We start from the raw sequence: 26,813 nt of genomic DNA on the forward strand, positions 1-26,813 counted from the left end.
TTTTTTTTTTTTTTTTTTTTTTTTTTTTTTTTTTTTTTTTTTTTTTTTTTTTTTTTTTTTTTTTTTTTTTTTTTTTTTTTTTTTTTTTTTTTTTTTTTTTTTTTTTTTTTTTTTTTAATGCTTGTTGTTTTTTTTTTTTATCTGTGAAAGTAGTTTTGCTGATGATTCCCTTGTGTGGCTGCATTGCAATCCCAGTCCTAATCTTTCTTTCAGAAGGCTCTCCCTCCAATCCCATTTATAGTGCCAAAGTTAACCTGATGTTTCCCAGACATCCACTTTTCTCTTTGAGTTGCTTAGGTAGTCCCTAGAAAGCAGGATGCCTTCTTGCCCACATCCTTTATGCTAACTACCCATCGCTTTTGGCATGATCACTGTTCAGATCCCAATAAAATCCTAAAATCCCTGGTAAGCATATGCTAAATAACTCTTGGCTGTTGCCAAAAGTGAGGTGTCACATATAAACCTGATCATTGAGAAGCAAAGGGCTGTTTTGAGATTTCTGTACAATCTTGGTCTCCCTCATCGGAACTCCAAATACTGTCAATCTTCTCATATTCAGCTGTAATTTATCCTCATCTTTATGCACCTGATCTGAGACTTGGTGAGAAACAATTGAGACCCCCTTGCAAGAAAGTTTATTAGCCTTCTGTTCCCTACTTGCATCCACCATCGTTTCATTGTTTTATATTACTTTTGAAGATAGGAAGGTGAAACATTGTATGTAGAGTAGCCAAGTCTGCAGTTTATGGCCTAATGGCAAGATTATGAGAGTCTACTAAGATGACCTGCTTTTCAGCCTACTCGACCTTTTACTTTTCTGTTCAGACACCTGGTTATAGGGAACTGCCCATAAGCTGCAGGATCCAAATGCCTTAAGCTATTCATTTTGTATGATGAAAAAGTAGGAAAATACAAAGTGGCAAACTAATAAAGATTGTGCTTCTTGCTTGTATTCTACCAGCTGTCCTTTTTGGTGGTGGAAGAACTTCTACAGGAATAAAAATATGTTTGGTAACCTTAAAGTTATGAGAAATGAAATGTAACTTTTTATTTTATTGCAGTTTTGCATTCTGACTTTTAAACCAAAGAGTCAGTTCCCCTAAGTGCCTAAGCCCAATGCATTTTCATTTTGAATAGAACACCTGAATACTCTACCAAAAAATTGGTTCTAGAGATTCAAATGATGAAGTTGCTTTTTGAGACTTAGCCTCCGAAGTCATATAAGAGCTTTTTGAAAGGCATGTTCTGCCTTAAGGTTGTAAGTTAAAAATTAAAGAAAAATACCAACCAGTTCCATAAAGAACTCCATTTTAATGGTCTCATTCCATAGTTTTGATACAAGTTGATCTGTGGATTTGGTTAATTAGAAGTAAAAAAACCAGTACTAAGATCACTCATACATAAAAGCCAGTGTCATTTTTTCCATAAAATCGGGTGTTATGCTTGGGATAGTTAATGATTTAAAATGAGTACTCTGCTATTACTGCATGGTTGTGTCCCTTTCCAAACTGTTGCACATCCTCAGTCTACTCACTGAGGATGCAGATGGAAAAATACTGAAGACCTTGATGCTGTGAAAATGCTATTCAACAACAGCTAAGACAATAATGTGTTATCAGCATTGCTTTGATCACAAATCTAAAACGCAGCACCATAGCTACATCCCAGCCAGTCACAGTACAGTCACAAAGATCTTAAAAGGGGAAGAGAACTTGATGTCTGAAGTAGGACATATAGAACTGGATTTTCTCAGCTTGGAGAAGAGAAGACTAAGGAGAAACTTAATCACAGTCCAAAAGATAGCTGCAGACAAGGTGGAGTTTCTCTCTTTGCAAGGTTGCATGGTGGTAGGAGGAGACAGTGGGAATAGTTGCTTCAGGAAAGTTCTGTCTTGGGTATGAGAAAAAACATCATCATGCAAGCAATTAACCACTGAAATAAGTTGCCCAGAGAAGTGAAATCTCTCTTGCTGGAAAAATCTCATGAAACCAAGGACTGTTGGCGTGGTGATTTTTTAAAAAATTAGTTTTATGAATACAGCTGAAATATAATAAATACATAAAATACCATTATTTAGATTCCAGGGGATTTTGAAAAAAACGAAATTCCTACAGCTGAATAGGAAATATAATTCAGTAAACGGTGATATAAATCAAGATCTTTTAAGATCTGTTCCTCATTGCTCTAGTAACTGGGGTGCATAATTTCTCCTCATGTATCAGTTCTGTGATCTCTAAAATGATGACAAATGTCCTATTTTTCATACACTAGAAGAATAATATCCAGTAAGCACTGTTTAACAATGAAAGTGAGGTTTTTGATACTGTTTAGCTGTTTTAGGCAACCATTTCTTGTATTTAGCAGATATTCTTAAGGACAAGGCCATTTTCGATTGAAATATATTGGTATTTGAATAACATTAGATTTCTAGGGGTTTTCTGCCTTGTAAAATAGTCTAATTTTAAAGCTTAAATAGGATGCAAGCTCTCCTAGGACTCATGTTGTAGGTATATATTTTTCTTTGTTTATGTAAAATCTTTGGAGGTGTTTATTATTAGTTTGCAAGGAGATTGCTCAAATGATGCTTTAAAAAAATTTAGTTTTGAATTTTTGAGAGTCAATAAAATTATGTTCCTGGTATTGATATATATATATATATATATATAGATTTTTGGATTGCAGTTTGAGATAGCACTGTTCAAAGGGCGCGGGTTGTGAATGCAGCAAAAACCGTCATACAAATACTGTCAGGAGTGGGAGGAGAAGTTCACTGGAGTTCACTGAGAGTGTCATGTAGAAAAATTCCCTGGTGTTGATTTTTTTCCTTCAAAATATGATGAGCATTTATTGTAGCACATATGTAAAAGCATGGTTTTACACATGTTAATAGGAGAAACTAAAAGCAAAAGCTGTGGCAAAGTGATTCCATGACAATCACGTTTGCATAAACAATACGCGCTTTAAACATTTGTCTTATTTTTAAAGATAAACTGAAGCTGGAAAATAGATCAGGGTTCTTTCCTTCATCAAAAGAAGAGTGGATTAAAGCATCTGAATTATGCAGATGCAGCGCAATAATGGTTCAGTGGTTTTAAGGAACCCTTAAAAACTATAAGGCTCAAGATGCAGTGTTTCAGAAAGGAAGAAAAGAAAAAAAATCACTCTGATTAAAGCAAATTCTTTTTAAAAAAAATGATTTTAGTTGCAAAATAGAAATACAGAACAAGGAAGAGGGTTAACTGTTGCCTCCTTCCCTCCTGGGAAATATATCAGACCATATGTTTGAAAATAAAAAAACTTTTTTTGAATTCTATGGCAGCTGATGTCAGAAAACTCTTACGATAGTGCAGTACTGACCTCCTGTGTTTCAGAATATAACAAAATAATTGTGTGAGAAAATGTCTTGCAGTTATGAAATAACATATTGATGGGTTTTTGCTAATATGTAGGAAGAGAAATCCACAATGCTGTTTTCTTGTTCAGCATTATAAATACACTTATTTGGGATTTCAGATTTAGCGTCCTGGCAAATATACAGACAAGGATATACGAGTAGTATTTTTTGCCAGGATACTACTTATTAGTACTTGGATTTTCATAAAAATGAGTGAATCCATGGATTTGGGATCTTGCTTTCTTCTTTGAAACATTTGCTATTACATTATTGCCCCTATTATTATCCCCTTTTCTCTGTTCTACAGTCTTGGGGGGAGTTGACTCACAGAATCAAAGCCTGAGTTGTGAATTAAATGAGAGAAAAGGTACTCATAAATGAGAATGATTCTGTGAAGGTTCTGAACATAGTGTATCTGTTATTTTTTTCCTATTAAAATTTTTTCTTCTGCCCCTTATTAATTTTTATTTCAGTTTCCTTTTGTTTCTATAGTCTTCTGTTAATGATCCACCCTTCATTTTGTTTCTCCCTTATCACACTTTTCAATCTTTTAACTTTTTCTCTGATCTCTTCTAGAAAGAATTTTGCATCTACTCAAATGACATAGTTATCTATCAAACTCATAGCCATTTCATCCCTAAAATTTTGTTCAAAGGTTCATGTTTGCTTTTGTAAAACAAATAAGGAAAGCTTTCTGTTGGACTCTTTTTTCTCTGGAAACCCTTGGTTGTTGGAAGTAATTGATTGTTATGTCAAGATGCAGTGGAATTCAGCTTGGGAGGATTGATTATGAGCGTAAAGAAAAAGGCTCCATCTCTGCTGATGGGTTAGGGGGGGAAGGGAGATGAAAAAGAGAAGAAAAAGCAGGAGAATGTGGGAGAAAGAAGAGGTTATGAAGAAAAACTTTACTTTTAGACATCTTAAAAATGGGCCTTGAAGGATTGCAGCAAACAGACCTTTTTAGAAGATGTTCTGAATTTTTGCTAATTATTGGGTGATAATTGTATGCTAATGTGATACAGGTTGGAGAAGTAGCTACAATGGAGCTACGTCCACCTTACATTATTCACCCAGTTTCTCAAGTGTCCATAGCTTAATGTGTATTAAAAATGGTTGTAGTGTTTCTGGCTTATTAGGGAGAGTTTTGAACCCTTTGCAGTGTTAGGTTTTGCGATGTGAATATCATTTATAATTGTAATTAGTTAAGGCTATGACCTGTGCTCTCTGCCACTTGATAAGAGAAGACCAAGCATTGCATATGCATTTCTAATCTGTACATTTAGGACTTTGAAACGGAGAAGTGAATGACAAGAATTTTAAGTGTGGCTTTTACACTGTGTCTGTATTGTTTTCGGCAAATTAAAAATAGTAAGTAGATGGTATTTAGAAATGTGTTGCAAAAAGGTATCCAGGAGCAAGCTCTACTCCTGCCTTCTGCTTTCTCCACATTGAGGGTCAGCTAATGTGACTGATGGCTCAGCAGGGGTCTGAGAAGCCTTTCACAACCTCATCTAGACTTCCTGTGCATCTCAGTATGGATGGAGGTAGCACATCTGGCAGTATTTGCTTTGAAGCAGGAAGCGTGAGTTTGGGACTGTGGCACTGCCTCTGTTTGACTGGCTGGCAGAGCAGCTTAAGCACGTGAAAAGCAAACACTGTATCCATTCAAAATGTGGCGGAGCATCTGTAGCCATGTACACTCCCTTGAATTCCTGGCAGACGTTCCAGCTGAATCAGCTTGAATTGCACCTGGCACTTACATCGTACTATGGTAAAAGGAACGGGTTGACCTAAACGCCACATTTGTGTGGATTTAGTTATGGAACTCTCAATAAAATCAGCAATAACTTTAAGGGCTGTATATCCCTTTGGAGTAGATAATATATGCTGTGCGTGGGTAAATTTTGCATTCTTCTTGAGGGGAAAGAATAGTGTCCTGTTTTGCTTACTTAGTCTTTCTTGGTTGAGAGATACGTGTGTAATTACTGGAGTCATGGAATTTCTTTAGTGTGAGCTGAAGGAATCATAAAAAGGCTCATGGGAAAGATGGTTTTTCTCTGGGCTCTGCTGAACCTTTTTTTGACGTTTAAAGAAGCAAGATGTGGTGTGGAGTTCACAGAGGATTTCAGGCTGTAGTTAAAAGTAAGTTGGAATTTGTTTGACCTTTTTCCCTGTACATTCTTTTCAGAGCATTAGGTGGCTAAGGTCAAACTGAAATGTGTCACTGGTCAGTGTCTGAATTTAATTAGTAGGCAAGGACTTGGAGAACTCTACAGTACAAAATGCTTGATCACCACCTTCCCATTCCAAATAAAAACAGAACATGATCTGTTTGTGTTTTCCTTCCACCAGCTGGTGCAGTTTTCTTGAATTTGTTTGTTTCTAAATTTAAGGTTTAAATATGGGAAATGTTACAGAAAACTGTTCTGCCACCAGGCTGGTTACTCAACCTGGTTTATGACATCTGTGATGGTTTATGTGGATAGTCACTACTATATATGTTACACTTAATGACAGAAATTATGAACAGTTTACCATATCTGCTGAACTGATGTCCTGACTTCCTGGCCAAAATTGCCAGTTTTATGTTGATTTATAGTTAGATATAAGAAAAATGAAATTCATATATTTTACTCTTAAAGAGACAGAGACTGTTGTAGATGATTATGATGTATTGTGATATAAATACCCACTGACACTTAAAAAAAGCAATACTTTCTGCTAAAGCAATACTTTCAACTAGTTGAGGATGGCTTTCCTAAGCCAAAACACAGTAGTAACACTCTGCATCTTGGTAACAAATATGTTTGCAATAACTCAAACATTTTTTTCCTGGAATTCAGCCTGTCTGATTTCTTTACATACTACTCTCAGCATTTAAAATGTCAGGCTTGAATAGCTCTGAGAGAATGACATACCACCACTTTAAAAACACTTTGCAAAGAATTTTTTTACATGCAGTCTTTTAATGGTTATCACATCAAAGGGAACAAAGGCAAGATATGTGTAGGATAGGCAGTTTTTTTAAAATAATCCACATTTGATATGTATCAATTATTTCCGTGTTACCAAAATGACTCTCCATAAATCTTTGCCAAAATGCAATTTAGATGAGACTTCTAACTCTGAGTCTTGAAGTACTTGGTAACAGTTATGGCAACACAGATATGTGTCTAATTTTTCCCTTTAAAACTGGAGTATCTTTTATATTCACTATTAAAGAGTAAGAGAATTGGAGATGAAATTTCATAGATTAGTTTGAAGTGTAAAATTATACCAGCATCGTCTCAGGTAATTTTCAGTTCTTTTTCTGAGCTGTCTACATCATCACTTAGTCACATTTTTTTTGTACTGTAATTTTAAATTTTTTACTCACTTAGCAAAGTGATGAGTAGCTGAGAAGAGACAGACCTTCTGTTAACCAGTGTTTCCACAGTGTAGTCATGATTTGAACAGAGTACATAGGGTATTGAGACTATGGTGCTCTTATTAACACTTAGTGCTTTTGGTAAAAGATGCCAATGCAGCATCCTCAATACCAGGTTTGAACTGGATTCCCCATGGATGCTCTGGGGATGCAGACCAGTGGCAGCGCTGCTGTATTTTCAGGGTTCCTGGTGTTTATTGGAGGTTCTTTGTCACTCTGTGCCTGTGCCCTTTGATATCTATTCAGCAGGACTCATCTTATTAGCATGAGCTAATAACAGCCTAATTGGCATTTACTAGTAATTAATAATTTTAGAGGATAAAATATTTTCAGAAATTTAGCTGGTGGGTGGAAATGGGCAAAGCAAGTTTGCCCAATACTGTGCTGATGAAAAGAAGGAGAAGTTAATCAAAAGAATTAAAAAAAATCAATAACTCGTGACAGAGTCATGTTTAATCTTCTTAGTGCACAATGTGATTGTGATGACAAGTTTCTGCACATTTACCATGATAAATGGATGCTGTTCTTTGATGGCAATGGTTACATTATACATGTTGGCATTTATGGGATGTTGTTGCATTTTTTTAGAATATTCAGTCTTCTCACTGTGTTTGCATCTATTATTTTCTCTGATGGCTGGAATAAGACCATGAAGTGGCAGAGGACAGAAGCATCTCTGGTTGCTGAATTACCTCTCTTCAGTTTTCAAGTTAGATTTGTTTGCTATAGTTGTTATTTTTGTTTCTACTTGATTGTTTGTTTCAGTTCTAAAATAAAAAAAAAAACAACAATTTTTTGCCAAAGTCTTAAAATTTTCTTGCAAAATTAGTAGATCAGTAATGGCCAAAAGCAGCCTGATGTAAATGTGAGCAAACGAGGTTTTTCATGGAGGCAAATGAAGCTGCAGGTAGTCCTTGCTCTACCCACATCTGAAAAATTAGCCTTGCATACGCTTTATATTTTGAATAACTGATCTTCATTTGGGATGATAACCACTATCTGGAAGCAATGACACTTTAGAGAAGTCATAATTTCTTTGTTCGACTACCACTATCTTGGACAAAAAAGTTCCACATGAAATGCAAATATAGTTTCTTTTTAATTTAGTTTTAAATTATGTATCAATAAATGTGGGTCTTTGGATTGGTCCTTTGTAGTCATCTACAGCTCTGGTGCCACTGCTGTTTCCCTTCTTTCTCTAGTTTTTATCTTCTATGTTGAGTTGTCTTCTTTGTAATCTGTACGTTTTTGGCTGTTTCTGCTGCTCTTTTACTATACAATATATGGAGGAACTGGAGGGGAGGACAGTGAGAAACCATTAGCAAAAATATTCATGTGCAATATTACAAGCATTAAAGTAACTACTATTTAGTTATAATTCAGGATGGCCATGCCTTTATTTATTTGTTTTTTAAAATGATTTGCCATGCGTTTCACACTGTCCATTTACTGGCTTTCCTTTGGTTGCTGATAGCTTTTATTTGTCTAATTGTGTCTATTTTAATAGTTAACATTTCCTATTTCTGTCTCATTTGATGCTGGTGCTACTAACAAAGAGAAAACTGAGACCAGATGGTTGCCAAACAGTGAAGCCACCTGGTATTCTAGCAATGCCAAATATATTTTCCCCTCCATTTTTCTTTCAAAAATTACTGAGATAGGTCCAGGATTTTTTGAGGGTTCCGAGAATGCTTGCATGCAACCAGAAAAATCCTAAATCTTCTAAAATGTATCTTTGCAGTTCTCTTATCTGCTGTTCTCCTCTTTCTTTGGTAGCTCTCTCTCATGCTCTCTTCTCATTGTACCACTTGGTCTCCCACTTGAGTTCTACACTGCTGGCCCTCAGGCGTGTGGTTTGCAGACCTTACTCCACTGAGGAGCCTCTGAGGCTGAAGGTGAAGGCCTGACCTGACCACTGCTCTCTCCATCACATCTGCAGCCACCAGCGCTGCTGGGGTGGAACGGGGGGCTCCATTGCAAGCAGAATCCCTGCCAGAGAGTGCTCCAGGAGCTTCTCCCCAGCCCTTGGGATATTAGGATTGTGTAGCAAACAAGTGGAAAAACCCCCCTGAAGAGCAGGATGTTTTGGATACGACAGCCTACATTTTGCTATCTGATGCCTTCTTGATTTGAGTGCCAATTCTGAACTAACGCTGTTGTCAGGAGAGTGACAGTGTGAGCTGGGACTGACATGATCATAGACTGAGGATGCAATAGTGCACACATAGTGCACAGTTTGCTCAGAGTGGCAGAAGTTAGACTAAGCTAACCAAAAATATTTTTTCTTACAACCACGCTCTGCTCCCCATGCCAGTGCCGTATGCTGATATGAGCTGCACCATGTGTGCGGTGACAGACGAGCTGTTTGAATCTGTGCTTCTCACACATTTCAAAAGTCTGGTATAGGCAGTGCCTGTGTCAGTATTGATACATCTTTGAGACAAGCAGCGTTAACACACCATACTGACACAGGTCTGGGTCAGGGAATGGAGTGTAACTCCTCACTTAGCTGCTGCCTGTCCTCTGCATCTATTTCCTTCCTCTATTTTTGTAGCTGGTTTTCTGGACTCTGCTGATTTTGTAGACCCCAAATACCTTGAATGACACCGACATGAACCCCTGGGTGCTGTGGCTCAGTGAGTATAGGTATTCATCTGAATACCCTGATTGAATTTTGGCAGAGAGAACAGCTGTCACTATGTTGGCTCTCAGCAAATACCCAGCTTACTGCATTATTTAATGGCTCTAGACCTAGAGCACTTTCCTAGGAGCTGTACAAATTCAACACAAAAGAAATTGTATCTGCCTGAAAAGAACTTACAGTGAATTGACAATGATTGTGGCAGCACAGAACTCTCTTGTCAGAGCCCTCTGTCTTGTGATGAGCATATGGTGTCTCTATTTCTTTACTCACTCTCTTACGTTATGTACCTGTTTCCAGCATGTTCTGCAGATGTCAGAAAAAGCAGACATCCTTCCTTTGGTAGGTTTTGAACTTCACTGTTGCTCTACCAGTATTGCCTCACTGCTAACGTGGCCTCCCTAGATGGTTGTAAGCCATTGAGCAGAACAGTCCCTTTCAACCACTGACTGCAGTTGAAGCTGGATTTTGAGAAGTCCGCATTTCTGCTGGTTACAGTAGATTAGACACAGTCCTATTACAACACACACAAACCAGTTCAGCAGTGGGAGATCTTTCAGGGAAAATATATGAGTGGCCTCTCTTCAAAGCTTCCTACACTTTTGAAAATGGAAAATATTCCTTCATAATCTTTCCATCAAGCAGGAATTATAATATGGGTTTAAGCCTTGTGATAGGAAAATAGTGGGAAAAAAAAAGTGTAAAAACAATGTGGTGGAAATAATGCCCTTAAAATGCCTGCCCAAAGTTAATCCTATTTGGTCTGTTTAAGCAACAAGACATATTGATTCAAATGTGTTTTACATAGGTCGATACATGGACTGACAAGGATGTTGCTTCTTTTGGTTTTTCTGTTTTGAAGAAACAATGTCTATCAACTTCTATATTATATTAGAATTAATTTAGCAATATTTACCATTTTTCAAAATCTGTGTATTGAATTTGACAGGAGATCCAAGGATCAAACTTAGTGCTACATTTTCTCACAGCAGAAAATATTACACATTGTCAAGGAGAAGGATATAACTGTTTGAAATTGGGGAAGTTTGCACCTAATCTCTGTAATTCAAATAAGTATGTTAGAAAACACATTGTGTAATTGCCAAAGTTGTCTTTTCTTATTATGCCAGTGCATGACGGTCCTGTAGGTTCTGGATAAAATTCTATGCAATTAATGAACATGCCAGGGCATTTAAATACATCTTTTATTCAGCCAGTTAGATTTGTGCAGGCTGGCTGTATTATTTCTCACAGAGGCTGTATTTGCTCTCTGTAGAATATACCTCCCTGCACAGGTGAATTAAACAGGCCAGATGAAAATCCCTGGAGCATCTTACCTGTAGGATGTTTCTGGAGATATTAAAAAACAGATATAGCATGCTGACTGAAGACTTCTTCCTTATAGATAAACAAATCTCTAAAAAGTATCCAAACCACATCATATCAAAGAAAATTAGCATTTTTCAGAGTTGTTTTTTTTTGAAATTGTGTACCACTCTTCCTATTTCCTTGCATAGAAATATCACATACTCTTTGTATCACTATTGTCAGACTTTTTCAGTTACTACTTTCCCTCCCCTAAAATAAAAAGATTAGGTTCTACTGGGATGGATAAGCTCATCCTTATTGGAGGTAAGAAAGAAAAATAAACAGTGTTGAAAGTTTTGACAAAATTTCTGAAATCAGTCTCCTTTGTTTCACAGGTAGAAGGCTTTAGTGATAGAAGGCTAGTAGTGATAAAACTCATCTGTGTAGATGTTTTCAAAACTTTAAAAGCAATCCGAAGGTAGGATGTCTCAGATATAGGAATGTCATTTGTCTTTTTTATAAGAGGCAGTGACCTCTCTCCTAGTTTTCCCTCGTCACTAAAGAAAAAAACCCAACCCCAAACCCCAAGCCTGTGGCCTTTAGTGCTTGGAACTGAAAAATAATTGATCTCACTATACATTTCTAAGGAAGTTTTGAAAAAGTAGCACGGGTTAGCATTTAAATAACAAAGTCCCTTCTTTAAATTCTCACCTTCTCTCCACTCACTAAGGGCCATTTAACAAAGGGAGCAGTTTTTACAGCTGGGGTGATTTGCAACTGTTCTCTCTCTCTCTCTCTTCCTCTCCTCCTGATCACTCATTATTGTTAGCTAACATCTCTGATAAGAAATGGGAAGTACAGCCCCTGTCTGCTCCTTTGGGATGCCTGGTTTTTCTTTTCTGAAACAGTTGTGCTGCTTTTTTTTTTTTTTTTTTTTTTTTTTTTTTTTTTTTTTTTTTTTTTTTTTTTTTTTTTTTTTTTTTTTTTTTTTTTTTTTTTTTTTTTTTTTTTTTTTTTTTTTTTTTTTTTTTTTTTTTTTCTTTCTTTCTTTTCCCTCCAAACAGGTTTCATTTAATTTCTGGAGTAGTTCCTCGAATTTGCAGACCCTTCCTTTTCTTTACACTTTTTTTTCCCCTGTCTAAGCAGGCCCTGCCTCTACACCCCACTTTTTTTCTCTGATCCTACCCCAGCCAACTGTCACTTTTTAGCCTGCAGGGAACCTTCTGGTACTAACATTCCTGCCTTGTTTTTATTAGAAGGGCATCTCTCACAACATATCCCTCGCTGTTTGAAGCAGAAGTCATGTGTATTCAGTAGGAATGAATAATGGATGCATTTAAAGGGTACCTTGCCCTTCTCGTTCCTTTGCACATCATAAATAACCTCTCTTTTAGTTGGGTTTTTCAAATTGCTCTACAGGCATAGTTTGAAAAAATCTGGTGATTCAGCTCTCAATTTAAAAACCACTGTTGTATGCAGCTGAAAACTGATCCACACCAAACTTGTTACTGGCATCTGTGCACAGCTCTAGAATTCTGAAGATTGAGAAAATTTAAAGCAAATTTATTATGAAGTAAGTCACAAAAATATAGCATCACAGATGTATAGACAACATGGTGGGGCGTGTTGCAGCTCATGATAGGGTTCATCTCATCTGACTTTAGTCGTCTTTTTAAAGATATCTTTAAGTATCTTTTCCAGGTACTGAAAGATATTTTAGGTAGTTTTAAGTTGCATTTTTACATTTTAAGGTATTTTCAAGGTGTTTTAAATATAAGTTTTTAAAATATCTTCTTCAGGTGAGCTGAATTGTTCTCTAAAAGCGTCTTTTTCTCTCCACTCACTGTAAAAATAAGTTGGTTAGTGAGATTGTGTGTCAGTGTCTGTGTTAGTGACATCTGCTTTTTGTTTCTGGCCCGTTGTCACCACCTGAGGAGTTCCCTGGGGTAATGGTATTAAAGGATAAACTGAATTTAGTTAGAAGTTTCCTAATAACTGTAATAAGCTTTAACTGAGGCTCCCAAAGAAGATCCCAAAATTGAAGGCCAGGCTTGGAGGATGATTTAATTGTCTGGTCTCCGTTTAAGGATGTTAAAGTGAGAGTCTGAGCAGCAAATGTTTTTGATTGGGGCAGGATGAGGGAAATGGATATATTTTTATTGCTCATTTTACTTAGGTAACTGATAAATGGAATGGCCTTACTTCCCTGTTACTGTCAACACTGCAAAACTAACCCCAAGTTACCATGTTCTCACTATAGGACTTTCACCTTTGAGTATGTGGCTAAGATTTTTTCCTATGTATCCCTTGGGTCTTGTAGTGTCAGGAGCCTCGGACAACTTATGTCTTTCTCTCATGAGTTGTGGCAGGACTGGGGTCCAATTCCCAGTGAGCACAGGGAAGTGGGAACTCAAGCCAGGGATTCTGGAATCATAAGCCTGCATCATCTATGTCAATGAGGTAGATTTACCAGTGCAAGCTGTTATAGAGGCAAAAGATTTGGAGATATTGGAAATTGTAGACTCAGATGATTCAAGCATCACTGTTTGCTGAGAAAAGACAGTCAGAACCAGGCTGCAGCACTGATTCTACAGGTGGCCTTTGGCATCTTCTGATCTCAGTTCTTGTGGCGGCAGTTTTGGAATTGTATGAGTTTCCTGTGTGTCTGTTTCTCTCTACTTGTTGTTACCATGATATTTGAGAGACTGATGATATAAACATTAGATTTGCATTTATAGGAGGTTGCCTACATACTGAATTGTTTAAGAAATTATTTCCTCTGAGTGATTCACCTTATGGACTTCTCCAAAGGTTAACATTTGTAGTGATTCAGTTTGCTTTAAAAACACTTATGATAGTTTTGGGAATTTTAGTTGGGACACAGTAAACACTTGCAAGGAGCTTCCATAAGAACACCTAAAGCCAAATGGTTTGTTAACTCTGTGGGATAAGTAATGGCTTGTCCTTACCATGGAAATAGACAAGAAGAGCTGTAAGGTAATGAGACAAGAGGATACTTACTGCATGGTGTCTTGAGTGACAGAGAGACCCCAAGTTTGCTAAGCTGTTAGCAGAGGCTAGAGGGTATAATTGCACTGAGTCCCATTATTTTGTGTGACTCTTGTGTGCCTGCACATCTGTATTGCTCAAATCTAGATTTTTTTGTTTTCTTTTCCTCTGCACTTTGAGCTGCATTCTGGTGGCTCTCAGTTAGGTTCATTTCAGCCTCTCTCTCCTGCTACAGCAGTGAACATTCCCTGATTTTTTGGGCAGTTGTTCAGAAAAGTTTTACAGTTTTATTTTTTTTTTTTCTTCACATGTCGCGTTCTGGATTCTATCGCCCATTAATGTTTGTTTTGGTTACCTTTTGTAGCATGTGACTACAACTTGTGTCCTTGGTCTGTAATACAATTTTCTGAAATCAGTCTTTACATCCCTTCTGTGGTTGATCTTTACATGCCATGCTGTATTTTTTAGTTCAGTTTTTGACTTGATTTTTTGTGTGAATATTCTACACTCTTTGAACTGATATGACCCTGGTGTTTTTTTGAAGATTTATTAGGTAAGTTTTAGAAGGTTTTATTTGGTGGGATTTTGCAGGGAAAGGAATTTTTGCTGTTTCCTTTTTTACACCACCCCCCCCTCCCCCCACCCCGAATTGCTGTTGTAGCTGCCTGCCTTTTGTGTGGATGTGCATTTCTATGTTGTACCTTTTTGCTACCCAGTGTGCAGATGCCTTGGAGCTCTGCTAGTACTGTGAGCCAACTGCAGGCTGCATGACCATGGTTTGCATGGCGCTGAGCCCGAGCTAACACATCCTGCCTCTCAGCAAGGCTTGCTATCTCCGTGTTGATGACCCAACCAACTAGCAGTTATGTATTTTGTGTCCACCTTGGACCATAGGCATAGCAAGCTCACATATGCTTGTGATTTTCTGCATACTTCCTTCAGAGCACACAGCTCATGAGTTCATAGTTTTCCTGGTGATCGCCTGACCATTTCATTTCAATGGTGATGAAAACAGCAAGACAGGACCTGTATGTTTAGTTCAGGCCCTGAAGATAAAAACAATATTCCAGGATTTAGCAAATCTATACATGAGACATTAAAACATGGGTTTGGGGTTTTTTTTTACCCCCTCTATGTCTGATAATTATCTCTGGAGCAGTTTGCTGTCACTGATTTCATTTTTGAGGGTATTATTAAAATCTGTGGTAATTTATCAGGCTGCATTTGGATTATATATATCAATATTTCATTTTCTGCCTGGAGATGAGATATGGTAAAGTCAGCTCTATTTCTGTTGTGGTAGAGTAAGAAATCCTTCGCCTCCTCAGACTTCTGTTTCTTGGAGTTCAAACAGTCCAAAGTAGTTCAAACATAGCATATACCAAGTGATAGGGAGTGGACAGAAGATGTGACAGTGTGTCTCTGTCGTGAAAGTTGCCACCTCGTGTCTCCTCAGCTGCAGTTCTACGTGGAATTTGTTTACTGCTTCTTAAAATGTGGATGCAAAGTTTGTTTCACAAATTGAATGGATGATAGTCACTGGTGGAAATGGGGGAAAATCAACTTGTTCTGAGACTGGCTTGTTGTATTCTCTGTGTGTGCAGCCTTTGGAGAACGTTAGTGTTATATTTTAATAGAAAAGCATATCACTGACTTCTACTGTGCTGAATAGCAAAACAAGGTGCAAGGCACCTGAGAACATACTTAGTGGCATAAAAATAATTTCTTGGGCAGAAGCACCCAACTAGTTTCAATAGAAATGATTTTTGATGGAGTGGAGCCTAGGCAACAAGCCTGTTGAAACAATATCAGATTGCACTCTCTTCAGTCATAATTTTACTTGGATCCTGACTACTGTTCACATGCTGTTGTGTGGAGGACTCCATATTTTCCTCATTCTGAAATTGATCTCTCACTGCCTCGTTTCCTGTCCCTGCACGGCCTGGGGTGTGGAACACTTCTGTCCACGCATTTTCTCTGAGCCACTCACATCATCTTCAGTATAAAGACACCACATTATAGATACATTATCTCCAGAATTACTATTTATATACTTTAATTTACACCCATCCAACATTTTAAGTGTTCTGATGTGGATTCCAGGATTTTTGTTTGTTAGAAGTAGTTCCCTGGTAAAACTGCAAAGGTCTTCAGGAAATTACAGAGCAGAGATTTGCTGATGGTCAGAGACTTGCTGAGGCTGTACTTCAGAGGGTAGCACAAACAGACTTGCCCAGTATTTGAATAATGTATGTAGAAAGACATAATATTTAATGATAGTGATGGCATTTGAAAATTTTTACTCCATATAGATTAAAAGGTTTTGCATTGTCGGAGTATTGACATTTTCAGCTTTAAATCATCTTTGATTAAGAAACTTTCTTCTCTCAGAGAGTTTCAACTATTATGATGAATGCTTCAGAGATGTGAAAATGTTTTGGGTTTTTTTTTTTTTCTATATTAAAAGGAAAAAAAGTCTAAAATTTGACTTTGTGCAGTCTAGAGACCATTTGAAAAAATTGCAAAATGCAGTCTTGGGGGATTTTTTTTTTTTGTTTTAGCTGAGAAAAGTGATGAAATCTGTAACTCTGCAGTTCCTTTTTCCAGCAAAACTCATTCATCAGTGGCCTTTTAGGAGTTCATGGCTCCTTGAATTCCCTAAGGAATGTCCAACCTATAGCTTCCAAGTTTTGAGGACAGTTTGGTCTGCCCTATGGGCTTTTCTCTATTTCTGCATTCCAGACAACTGTTTAGATTTACTGTGGGCAATAATTCTAATGGAGTGACGGTGGGAAGACCATGTTTTACTGCTATTAGGAGAAGCAATGCTTGGGCAAATTGGGTCTTAGATGGAACTGTTGTTGGGTCTTAGATGGGACTTAAATGTACCTTTAATACAAGCAGGAGATTATTGGGATGCTGAGCTATAGGTGGTGTTAGGACACAAAGAGACAATCTATGCTATGAAGACTGAAATCTACTTTTTGTCAAATAGGAGAATGTTTGGGATCCTTTATAAGAGGGATTAGTCAACTAAACAGAAGTTTTATTGAGTTTAGGCTAGAATCATTCTTTACATTTGATTTACCTGAAGACATTTGTTTCAGTCGTGTTCATAAAAACCTAATTTACAGAGTAAATTTTTTTTTATGTCTTGCCATTAATTTTGTAAGAAGTAAGGTAAATCAAGGCAAAATGAACACACTGTATGCTCAGTGAAATAAGCAGAACCAAACAAAGGCGTCTTTGCCAAGATGTGCCTCTAGGACCTTTACTGTGGGAGAGGATTTCTTGCCAGGCTGTGAAAACCAGTGTATTAGCAGATGGTGACCTTTGGGAGGTAGTCGTGTTTGCTGGGCACAGAAGGAGCAGATGGCTTTGGGCAAGCCTCAAACATAATATACTGGAACAAATTCATAAATATTCAGGGTGTGGTAAAGACTGTAGGTCTGTGAAGATTCGTCTCAGGGCAAATGTGGGTGTGAGGGGTCCTATTTTCCCATTCTATCCTGCTTATTCCTTCCTTGCTGGACATGAGGCATGATGATGCCAGTCTGTGGGGCCATGCAATGTGCCAGAATAAGGAAGGAGATTTAACTACACAGCCACCTGGTCTGTACAGGTAGTGGAAAAGGGACTGTAAAGGAAACTAGCTTTAGTTTGCCTTAGCTTTTGGTGATTAATATTTGCTTTGTAGCTGAGAAACTTTTCGTTAGGGATGGGATGGATAAGAGTATGAGGATCTACCATACTGAATTTTTGCTCTGCTTTTTTTGTTTGGTGTTTTAGGACTACTGTGTCATTTGTTCAACTGACATGTGCTTCTGGTATTGCAAATGAGTCTGTACTAAGTGTAGGTGCCAAAGCCCCCAAGAGTATAACCCATCTTTTAAGCTCCATTTATATTTTCAGAGTATTTTTCCCAGGAAAAATTAACCTTGTTTTGCTAATAGGTGGCTTTGCTGCCAAGTACCAAGTGAACCTGTGAAAAAAAAACCCTGCATTTTCTTAGTGTAATATTTTATGTACAGATGACCCTCTGTCCTTCAGTGTGAGATGGTCCTTCTGGCTTCTTCGTGCTGACCTTGTGAATGGATTTACACAATCCTAGCTTTGGGTCTCTAAATGAGATGACATGAGATGTAACATCTCTTGCTGTTGTCGCAAATCTGAGAAGCTTGATTTGTTAAAGATCTGTTGGATCACTTAGTCCTTTCTCAGACTGTGGGTCTGTGCAGAATTACTTCTCATGAAGTATTTTCTCTCAAAACTTTTTCATGTATGGTGATTTATTACCGTTTTATTTCTAATGTTTATGCCACACATTGTCTCTCAAAGGATCAATTTTTCAGAGTAGTCACCACTGAGGGTGCTCTGTATTTGTGAGACTGCACTCAATTTTGGAGCCAAGAGGGAAGCATTATGAACTGCTGGCTGGGATTTTGGTGAGGAGTTGCTGAAAATCATCTTTGTAGGAAATGACTGCATTTATGATTCAGTCATTAGGGGTTATTGACATTTCGATTTCAAAACTAAATTTCAAGGGGTTGACCATGGCTGGCCGCCAGATGCCCACCAAGCCACTCTCTTACTCCCTCTCCTCAGCAGGACAGAGGGAGAAAATACAATCAAAACCTTTTTTTTTTTTTTTTTTTTTTTTTTTTTTTTTTTTTTTTTTTTTTTTTTTTTTTTTTTTTTTTTTTTTTTTTTTTTTTTTTTTTTTTTTTTTTTTTTTTTTTTTTTTTTTTTTTTTTGTGAAAAATGCAAGGGCTGCACACAGAAGCAAAGCAAAAGCAAAATTTATTCTGCAGGCGATGTCCAACCACTTCCTGGGAAGTAGGGCCCTGGTACAAATGCCTTAATCACTGAGGTCCACTCTCCCCCTTTGCTTTTTTTTATTGAGCATGATGTTTTATGATATGTAACATCCCTTTGGTCAGTTTGGGTCATCTCTGTCACCTCCCAACCCCTCACACACCCCCAGCCTACTGGTCTTTGGGTGAGGTTGGGGATGACTCTGTGTGACCACTGCTCAGCAGTAGCCAAACCACTGTTCTAGATACAAATTCAAACTGATTTTTACAGCTCTTATACAGAATATTCTTTTCTACTGTAAATTGGTTTAAAGCAATTAATTTGTATTTTAATCCCAGATTTTGTAGTTACTAGAAGTTTTCAGGTCAAGCAAAACTTGAAGTTTTAAATTATCTGAAATTGGAGGTTAATCAGCAGTTGTTTTGTCCCCTCTTCATTCATATTAATTCTTGATAGTAAATAAGAGTTTTGTTTGGATCCAAGTTCCAAATGACTGATGATGTCTTTATTATTTCATTTGATTAATTTTCTGGTAACTGAGGTGTTTTGTCTTTTGTTACACTAACCAGTAGTTTTACTGGGCTACATTTCACAGAGCAGTTGTCTTCATGAAACCTTATGTTTCTTTGTGATTTTTAAAACTCAAATCTACGTTTTGTAGTTAGATAGCAAAATCCAATAATGCATATATTAACTAATGTTTTAATTAAATTTTTTCATGGTTTCAGAGTAGCTACTCTGAGAACTATAGTTAACCTTACTCCTGTGAAGTGATTTATTAATAGAGAGTAGAAACCCGTTTTATCTGACTGAAGGATTAAAATAATATTAAGTTAAAACTATCTAGTTCCCTCCCTTTCTTCTTCTTCTGTTCCTTTGTAAGATGAATAAAGGTCATTTGAAGTTAATGGCTAGAACATTTGGAATTAATGGCAGGAAATGCTATTTCTAAGAATAGGTAATCTCTCTTGTAGGCAGGGCTAAGCCCATTTCTCATTGTAAGATGTGTTCACTTGCTCATAATTCTGGTAAACCTTAAACAGTAAGGCTGGGCATTTCCATGTCAGCTGCCTGCTTCAGGCCAAATGTGGAATTTTTATGCAAAATACTTAGCAGTTTCCAAGGCTGAGACTAGAATAAACTTTTGTTCCTTTGGAGTTATTAACAAGAGGTCTTGTTGTTGTTTTTATTAAATTGTTTAACAGCTTAGTTTTCTTAACATTTAGGGCTGAGGAGCTGAAGCTTGCTGAAATGGAAGTCTTTTGTGTTAGGCATGTGTCCTTGGCCATGGAAGTCTGTCCAATTTTGATAAAGTTTCATATGACTTCAAAAAAACAAAGTTTACAGATACTTCCAAGACCTCTTTCTTAGCAGTAGGCCTGGAATAGTGTGTTTAAGGAATCTTCTGAGGGTTGGTGGGAAGATGGAGAGTCATTTGGTAGAAGGAAGATAATAGGCAACAAAAATTGGAGTGCCTTGGGTAAAGGGATTTAGCAAGAGGGCAAGGAGAGATGGACTAGAGTATTTCAGAAATTCAGGAGATAAAGTGATACCTGAATACAGTGGTCAAATGGAAGGAAAGGTGAAGAGGGGTTGAACCTGGGGGAGATGAACAGCATGGGCCAATCAACCCATGGTTTTCTCAAAAGCCCCAGTGTAAGTGCTGTTTCCTTTGAGTCAGGGTGGCGTGAAAAGATTATACTTGTGTGAAATCTACAGCTAGCTCTAAACGTACAACACAGGAAAAATGATTCATTCATCTGGTCATTTATTGCAGTGTCTCAAGGATTTGTGTGATGGGCTTAAGTGTGAGGTATATACAGTGATATATGCTAAAATGACATTTAAAGAAAAAACAAAAGTTATTAACATACTTATCTAGATTTAGGATAGGGAGGACAAACTCTATTCTATAGCCTTCTGAAACTTAATGTTCATGATCTAGAGGTATTTATTTCCATGCATGACATTAAGTACTTGCTTGTGAAATAAACGTAAGCCAACCTTGAACTTGGTACATGTGCTGGATGTTTACTGGTTATCAGCTGAGTGAAGTAGAATCCTGCTTTGTCTGTACTAGTGCTCTCCCCAGTGCTGCAAAATCTGGATGTGTGTAGTGAATAAAGCAGGAGACAAAGGAAGTAAAAGGAAGTTTATATGGGTAAGGTAGATGAATCCATCTGGGGAGAGATGGGTCCTGACTCTGCAGAGTTTTGTCTGTTGCTCAACAGTGACTTAATATTTTGCAGATTTCATCTTGTTTCTTTATGTTGAAACTGAGATCCCCAAGGCTGATTTGCAGAAGTACTGGGTATTTGTAATTCGAAGTCCATAATTTGAACACGATCAACTGTTAGGAATCTGAGAGTGAACATCCTGAGACCCCTGTATGTTTTTGGGAATTAAGCTTATTTCACCTCAGTTTGCATATTGCCCTAGAAGAGTGGATATTACCATTCCCACTTTCTAGGGTGCATTATGAAGATTGATTAATGGCTGTGATGAGAACTATTTAAAAGGTCCTGATGAAACCAATATTCCTGCCTTGATGGTAGGATTTGAATAGTCTGGTCCGAAAAAAAGACACAACCGCATATGGAATCATCTCTGTTGTGTAGAGAATAAAGCAGGGGGCCTTGTCAAAGGATATGTCAGAGAATGAGTACCTGATTAAAGACAATATCTGAATGCATATGTGCAAAAAGGAAAAATTAAGCTTGAAGAGGCAGCCATTCCCTAACTTACCAATGTTTGTCTTCATGATATTCTGAACCCTCTTTTCATGCAGTATTTTTTAATGTGTAATTTATGTTTCAACAGGGAAAGAGACTGTTAGAGTAATCATGAAGAGAGGGTGAAATGTGAAGCTGTGTATTAGAAGACCTCCAAATTTAGTTATAACTATTTTTTCTGTGTGAGTATAGGTGCTTGCTTGATGCTGTGCTGGCATCTGTAGTTCTGTGGTAACTGCTCTGAGAATGAAATGACCACAGACTGATCTTTCCACAGTCACAGTATGTGTGGAGGTGAGCCTGTGGCACCCCCAGAGGAGGCAGTTGCTCAGGCAACTGGGGAATTTTGTCCAGTTGCTGCCTATTTCTGTCAGTGGATGAAGGCAGGCTTCTCCTTTAAAGGCTGAAAGCCTTCTACAAGTGCTTTATTTACAGTAAAAAAGAATTGCTAAATTGCTAGGGGCACATTATGGAAAATGAAAACAACCCTGTTCTTCTGTGTTTTCTATTCTGTAGGTAAAATACAAAAGAGACTTTGAAGAAAGCAAAGGAAGAGGGTTCAGTATTGTGACTGATACGCCCGAGTTACAAAGACTGAAAAGGACACAGGAGCAAATCAGTAATGTATGTGACTGCTACCTCGAGTGATTGTAGATAGAGAACTAGTGTGTCTAGGTGTGTTTGTTGGTGTTTCTGATGAAGTCTGTGTGAGTGAAGAGTGTGATTTTGGTGACAGATTCGTGTATGTCTGATTTTGAAGTGTGTGTAACTGCATACCGTGGACTTGTACAGCACATTGGAAATGTGTGTTCACCTCTCCAGCTTTCAGCTAGTATGCTCAAAGTATTTTCTTTATTAAAATGATTTGACACATTTTTCTTTTCTAATAGATTTGCCAGCAAGTAAGAATACATTTGTAACTTTTAGTTTACATATAAAGTATATAAATTATACAAGTTATACAGTTTTGTCTCTTTTTTAGCAGGGACTGTAAAACTGAAAAAAAAAATAGCATAACTGTCAAGATAGAGTTTTCTAGAAACAGATAAAATTTTGGTGCTGAGTTTTAGAAGAAAATACACGCAACACAATGTTCTGCAAGATGAGCAAGAAATGGCAAATAGCAAAACTAATTGTGTTTCATTAGCTTACAGGAATGGGATTTTTAAAAATTGGATTTTTTCTGACTTACTATTTTCTTTTTTCTTTTTTTTTCTAAAATGTATTTACTAACTTTCACTAGAGAAGTTATTAGTTTGTATTGTATTCCCTCATAACAGGTTTAATTCACTACGTGAAGGAATGTTAGGTGATATGTAGTGCAAGTTATAATATATATGAAATAGGTAAGAACTAGTGTGAGCTAGAAATGATACAGAATCATTACTATGGCTTTCTTGGCTTTTCTCCTGATCATTCGTCTGCTGCAAGAACTTACCCCTAGTGGATTATTTTGTGAAAATATTTTTGAATCTTTCTCTGTGATAACAACACTACAGCATGGCATCAGAGACACCCAATGTAAGTATGATCAGAAGAAAATGATGGAATTTATTTACTTGAAAGAAATAACTTTTTTTTAGGTTGATATATTATTGGAAAAAAAAAGTCGATGAAAAATACTCATTTTTCACAGCAATGGAGATGTACTATTCTTGCCAAAGCATTGACTCGTTAAGATTTTGATGTCCAGAGCTTCTTAGAGGTGAAAAATTTGGGCTCATTTCCTGGAGCCTTGCCCAGTGGAGAGGACAGTTAATTTAAGAGATGTACAAATGCTCCTATGCATAGATAAGATGAGCACAAAAGCTCATCTCTTATGTTCATGCTGAGTTAATTGAAACTACTGGTTTGTAAGAGAGCAAGATGTATTCTACAGAGTGGCAAAAAGCATGGCCATTAAGAGTTCCATTTGGGATCTGGGAAACTTCAGCAAGTCCCTGGTTTTAATCAGCTCTATTTTTTATTCAGACCAGGAACGTAAATTAGGTCCTCTCGTGACCTACATAGCTTCCTCAAGCAAGAGTGATTCTTTTGCGTGGGGTAGCTCTGGAACGCATCAAGGAGATGAAACGAGCAATGCTCTGATGAATACTTAATCCCTCACACAGGTCTACTCCATTAGGAGAGGTTGAGAGGAGTAGCCTGCAGCAGGCCTGTGGTGCTCAGTTTCGGATACTGGCATGCCAAAATTTAATTGGATCTCCCAAGCCCAACACCCTCAACATCAGACTACCGAATAGTATGATACAGCTCACTTGCATGCTCTTTATCTCTCTCTTGTTCAAAGAGCACTGTGTTTTCTGTTGTGGGAAAAGGAGATGTCAAAACCAAGTTGTTCTGTGCCATGGGAAAGAGCTTTCTTCCTGTCTCAAGATTTAAATGGATCAAGGGGGTTTCTCTTCTAGCGGAAGACCTTGCTGCACAACTTATTGTACTGTCTGGTTCCTGAACCAAAGAAACCTATCTGACTTTTCAGTCTCAGAAATAGCTTTTTTAAATGTGAAGAATGGTTTTATTTCAGTTTTATTTCAGTTTTTTATTCAGTTTTATTTCAGTTTTTTTCCTTAGTGATTGCATGTGCCACTTCTGTCTCTTAATTTCTAACCACCCAGTCTTAACAATTTAGAGTTGTTTTCTTTTCTCTATGTATGTAACTGACAGAGGTTCCAAGTAATGAACTCTATTGTAAAGAATTAATCTGGAAGTGTAAAATGGAATTTCAAAATGCACATGATAAAAGAAGTTGCATTTAATTTCTCCTTATGCTTAAATAATAAATTCATTTATAACATTATATCCTAGAAAAATAATTCTGCATAGGGCGCAACTTGAATCTAATTAGAGAACTGCTGTATTATAGAAATGCATTCCACACAGAGTAGTTTCTGTATTTATCAGATAAGCAGTATGCATCATGGACTAAGGATTTAATTAATGTTTCAAGACACTGAAAGGTAAGCACTTTAATAATTCTAGATTAATTTTTCCATATATAGAAAAATGGAAGAATGCTAACATATCTATTCAATTTTCAGTTTTGATTTGATTTCACCTTGAAGTGTTAGATACTTCTCAAAGAGCCTATTTGAACCAAAATTGTAACAACTTCATTGAAGGGGTAAGTGAGCGTAGTTAACTGTGTAGATATTCTTGATAAAGATAAATAAAAAAATAAAACTAATGATAACAGATGTTAATTAGCATAAATATTTTTTAAAATTGTCTTTTTTTTTGTCCTGTTATTATGTTTGGCATCATACATGAATATTAGCACAGTGCTCTGACTTTTTAAAGAATTTCTTACGCTATGAATATAAACCTTGTGAGGAAAAAAAAATCATGGAAGGAGTGGAAGGAGAGTGGGTTGACAGAGGGTGTTGGATTTTGGTTGCTATTTTGCCACCAGCAACCCTACCTCTGAAAACTTAGACCAAAGTTACAGAATTCATTTTATGTCACAATGGAGGTGTTAGGACCAGAATGCAGTTTCTTAGAAAAGAATAAAATATATCCCAGTATCTCAGGGTTCTTTTTATCATTAAAAGCCCAGTTCTGGAGGGGTACTACATGCTTTTAGCATTGAATATGTAGTCACTACAAAAAATGTATACTCTTCACACAGAGAAATGTGTATATTTTGTTAAAGGACCTTGCAGTGGTTTTTGTTCGTCTTGAACTTTGAGAGGGTTTTCGATATGAATGTGAATATTCTCAAAATGAGGGTATTTCTATAGGTGGTTTTGCAGATAAGCTAACTGCACTCTGGTCTTGCAAGGAAAAAGTTAAGGTGGCAAAAAGAACAAAATAATTAAAGATGATGGCAAAAGATTATTGACCTGTCATGACACTGGCTAAATGAAGAAGTAGGAACTCAATATAATAATATTTTCTTTAGGGAAATGGAACACTTTCAGTGGTTTGCAGCAGTGAGCTGCAGCTTACTGCCACTGCACTTTTATGTCTAGCTATATGAGTTGAAGCATGTGTTATCCTATGTGAAATAAGCTGCTCTTTCTTAAATCTATTCCTGGTGAATGTCTGCAAAGTATAAAAGAAAACAGGTGTCCATACGAATTGATGGAGTGAGAAGCTTTCATTAAGATAAAGGCCAGTGCATGGATAGTAGAGGTTGCTGCCTTGGTTGTATGGCTCAAAGGATGCATGGAAGCTTTCACAGTGGTTGCCCTGATTGCTTTGAGAACCCGTGCAAAGGCATTTCTCACTTCCATATTAATGCTCTTACAAACTTAAATCATGTAGAAGCAAGAAGCACTGCACATCTGTGCCCTTCTTCCCTTTGAGAACTAACAAAATGAAGTAATATGGTTCATTTATTGGTATGTAACTCATTTTTCCAGTAGGTTTGGATTGTATATGAAATGAAAACTATATTTATAGTATATATTTATAAATATATTTATATATATATATATTTATATAAAAAGCACCTTTCCAAGGTATCCTGTTTTGGTGAAGAAGTTAGAAAGGACAGTAGAGTTAGTGAAGGGAAGGTCACTGAATCACCCCGCTATGGGGTAAGAGAGTGTCTCCCCCTTGTATTAGGACTTGAACTCCTCACTGAAATTAGTGAAGCCTGTATTGGCTGCAGAGAGAGAGCATGAAAATCTTGAAGCCTTTTTGAAAGTGTTTTATGTGAATTTTAATGAGAAAAGCTGTTTATTAATTGTCTTTAAATGTCTGTAATGAAATACAGTGCATGATATTGTTGTTGGTTTGTTTTGCCTTTTTTTTTTTTTTTTTTTTTTTTTTTTCCAGTATCAAGGGCCACATTCTACCACTAGTCAAATTTATAGAGCTTCAGGGATGCAGCAGAGAGCAGGGTTTCCCTCATAATTTGAATCAACTAAACACCTGCTATCTGGAGAAAGACACAAATGATAAGGAATTGGATACTACCTCAGATGTGACAAAAGTATGTCGTCAGTAGCAACTAAAGCAGAACACAAAACATATTGCTACTGTAGTTGTGCACATCTGCATATCTGAAATTAGAAACTGTTCCTAACAGACAATGAGCCATGGCTCCCTATTTGAAGCTGTTGGCAGAGCTGTTCAACGTGTTTACTTGCTCAAACATAAAATGATCTCTTAAATTGCTAAAACAGATTGTAGAGGAAATTGGCAGGAGGAGATGTTAACAGGGCCCAGAGCTGCATTTGCAGGATTCGCAGTGCAAAGCCTGCAGATACTTGTCTCCAGCGGCTTCTTTTCCTCCATTGAATTGAAGTGAAGAAGAAGAATAGGGAACAGGAAAAAATAACAGCAACATTAATGTCTACATTTCAACCATCCATCAAACCAACCTTCTATGAAGAGACTGGGTAAGCATGTTAAATTGCACACAAAAAGAGTTTATGCTGTTCTGGGCAATGCTGGGATTTCAACTGCTTCTGAAGTGATTTGTACTTTATTTGACTGTCCTTATATTCCTAAGCATGACTTTTATGTTGTTGTTTTTCACTT

General features: G+C 37.1%; 1 protein-coding gene across 4 annotated transcripts in view; it reads left to right on the top strand.

Annotated features, from left to right (window-relative positions):
- The window catches only part of NEBL (nebulette), a 251,612-nt gene that overhangs the window by 96,352 nt on the left and 128,447 nt on the right, over window positions 1-26,813 (top strand). For 2 of the 4 annotated variants that reach the window (XM_027887603.1, XM_027887605.1), the window contains exons 1-2: window positions 23,879-24,447; window positions 26,106-26,671. Coding sequence is in view for 2 of the 4 variants with exons in the window: in XM_027887606.1 (XP_027743407.1) it covers window positions 21,843-21,950 (108 nt within the window). In the remaining 2 variants the exon portion in view is untranslated. Of the gene's footprint in view, window positions 1-21,842; window positions 21,951-23,878; window positions 24,448-26,105; window positions 26,672-26,813 lie in introns of those variants that run through there. The other 2 variants (XM_027887606.1, XM_027887607.1) reach the window with 1 other exon arrangement.

Source organism: Empidonax traillii, unplaced genomic scaffold, assembly GCF_003031625.1.
Source record: "Empidonax traillii isolate 1590-97213 ecotype Southwest subspecies unplaced genomic scaffold, ASM303162v1 scaffold217:size1918799, whole genome shotgun sequence".
NCBI lineage: Eukaryota > Metazoa > Chordata > Aves > Passeriformes > Tyrannidae > Empidonax > Empidonax traillii.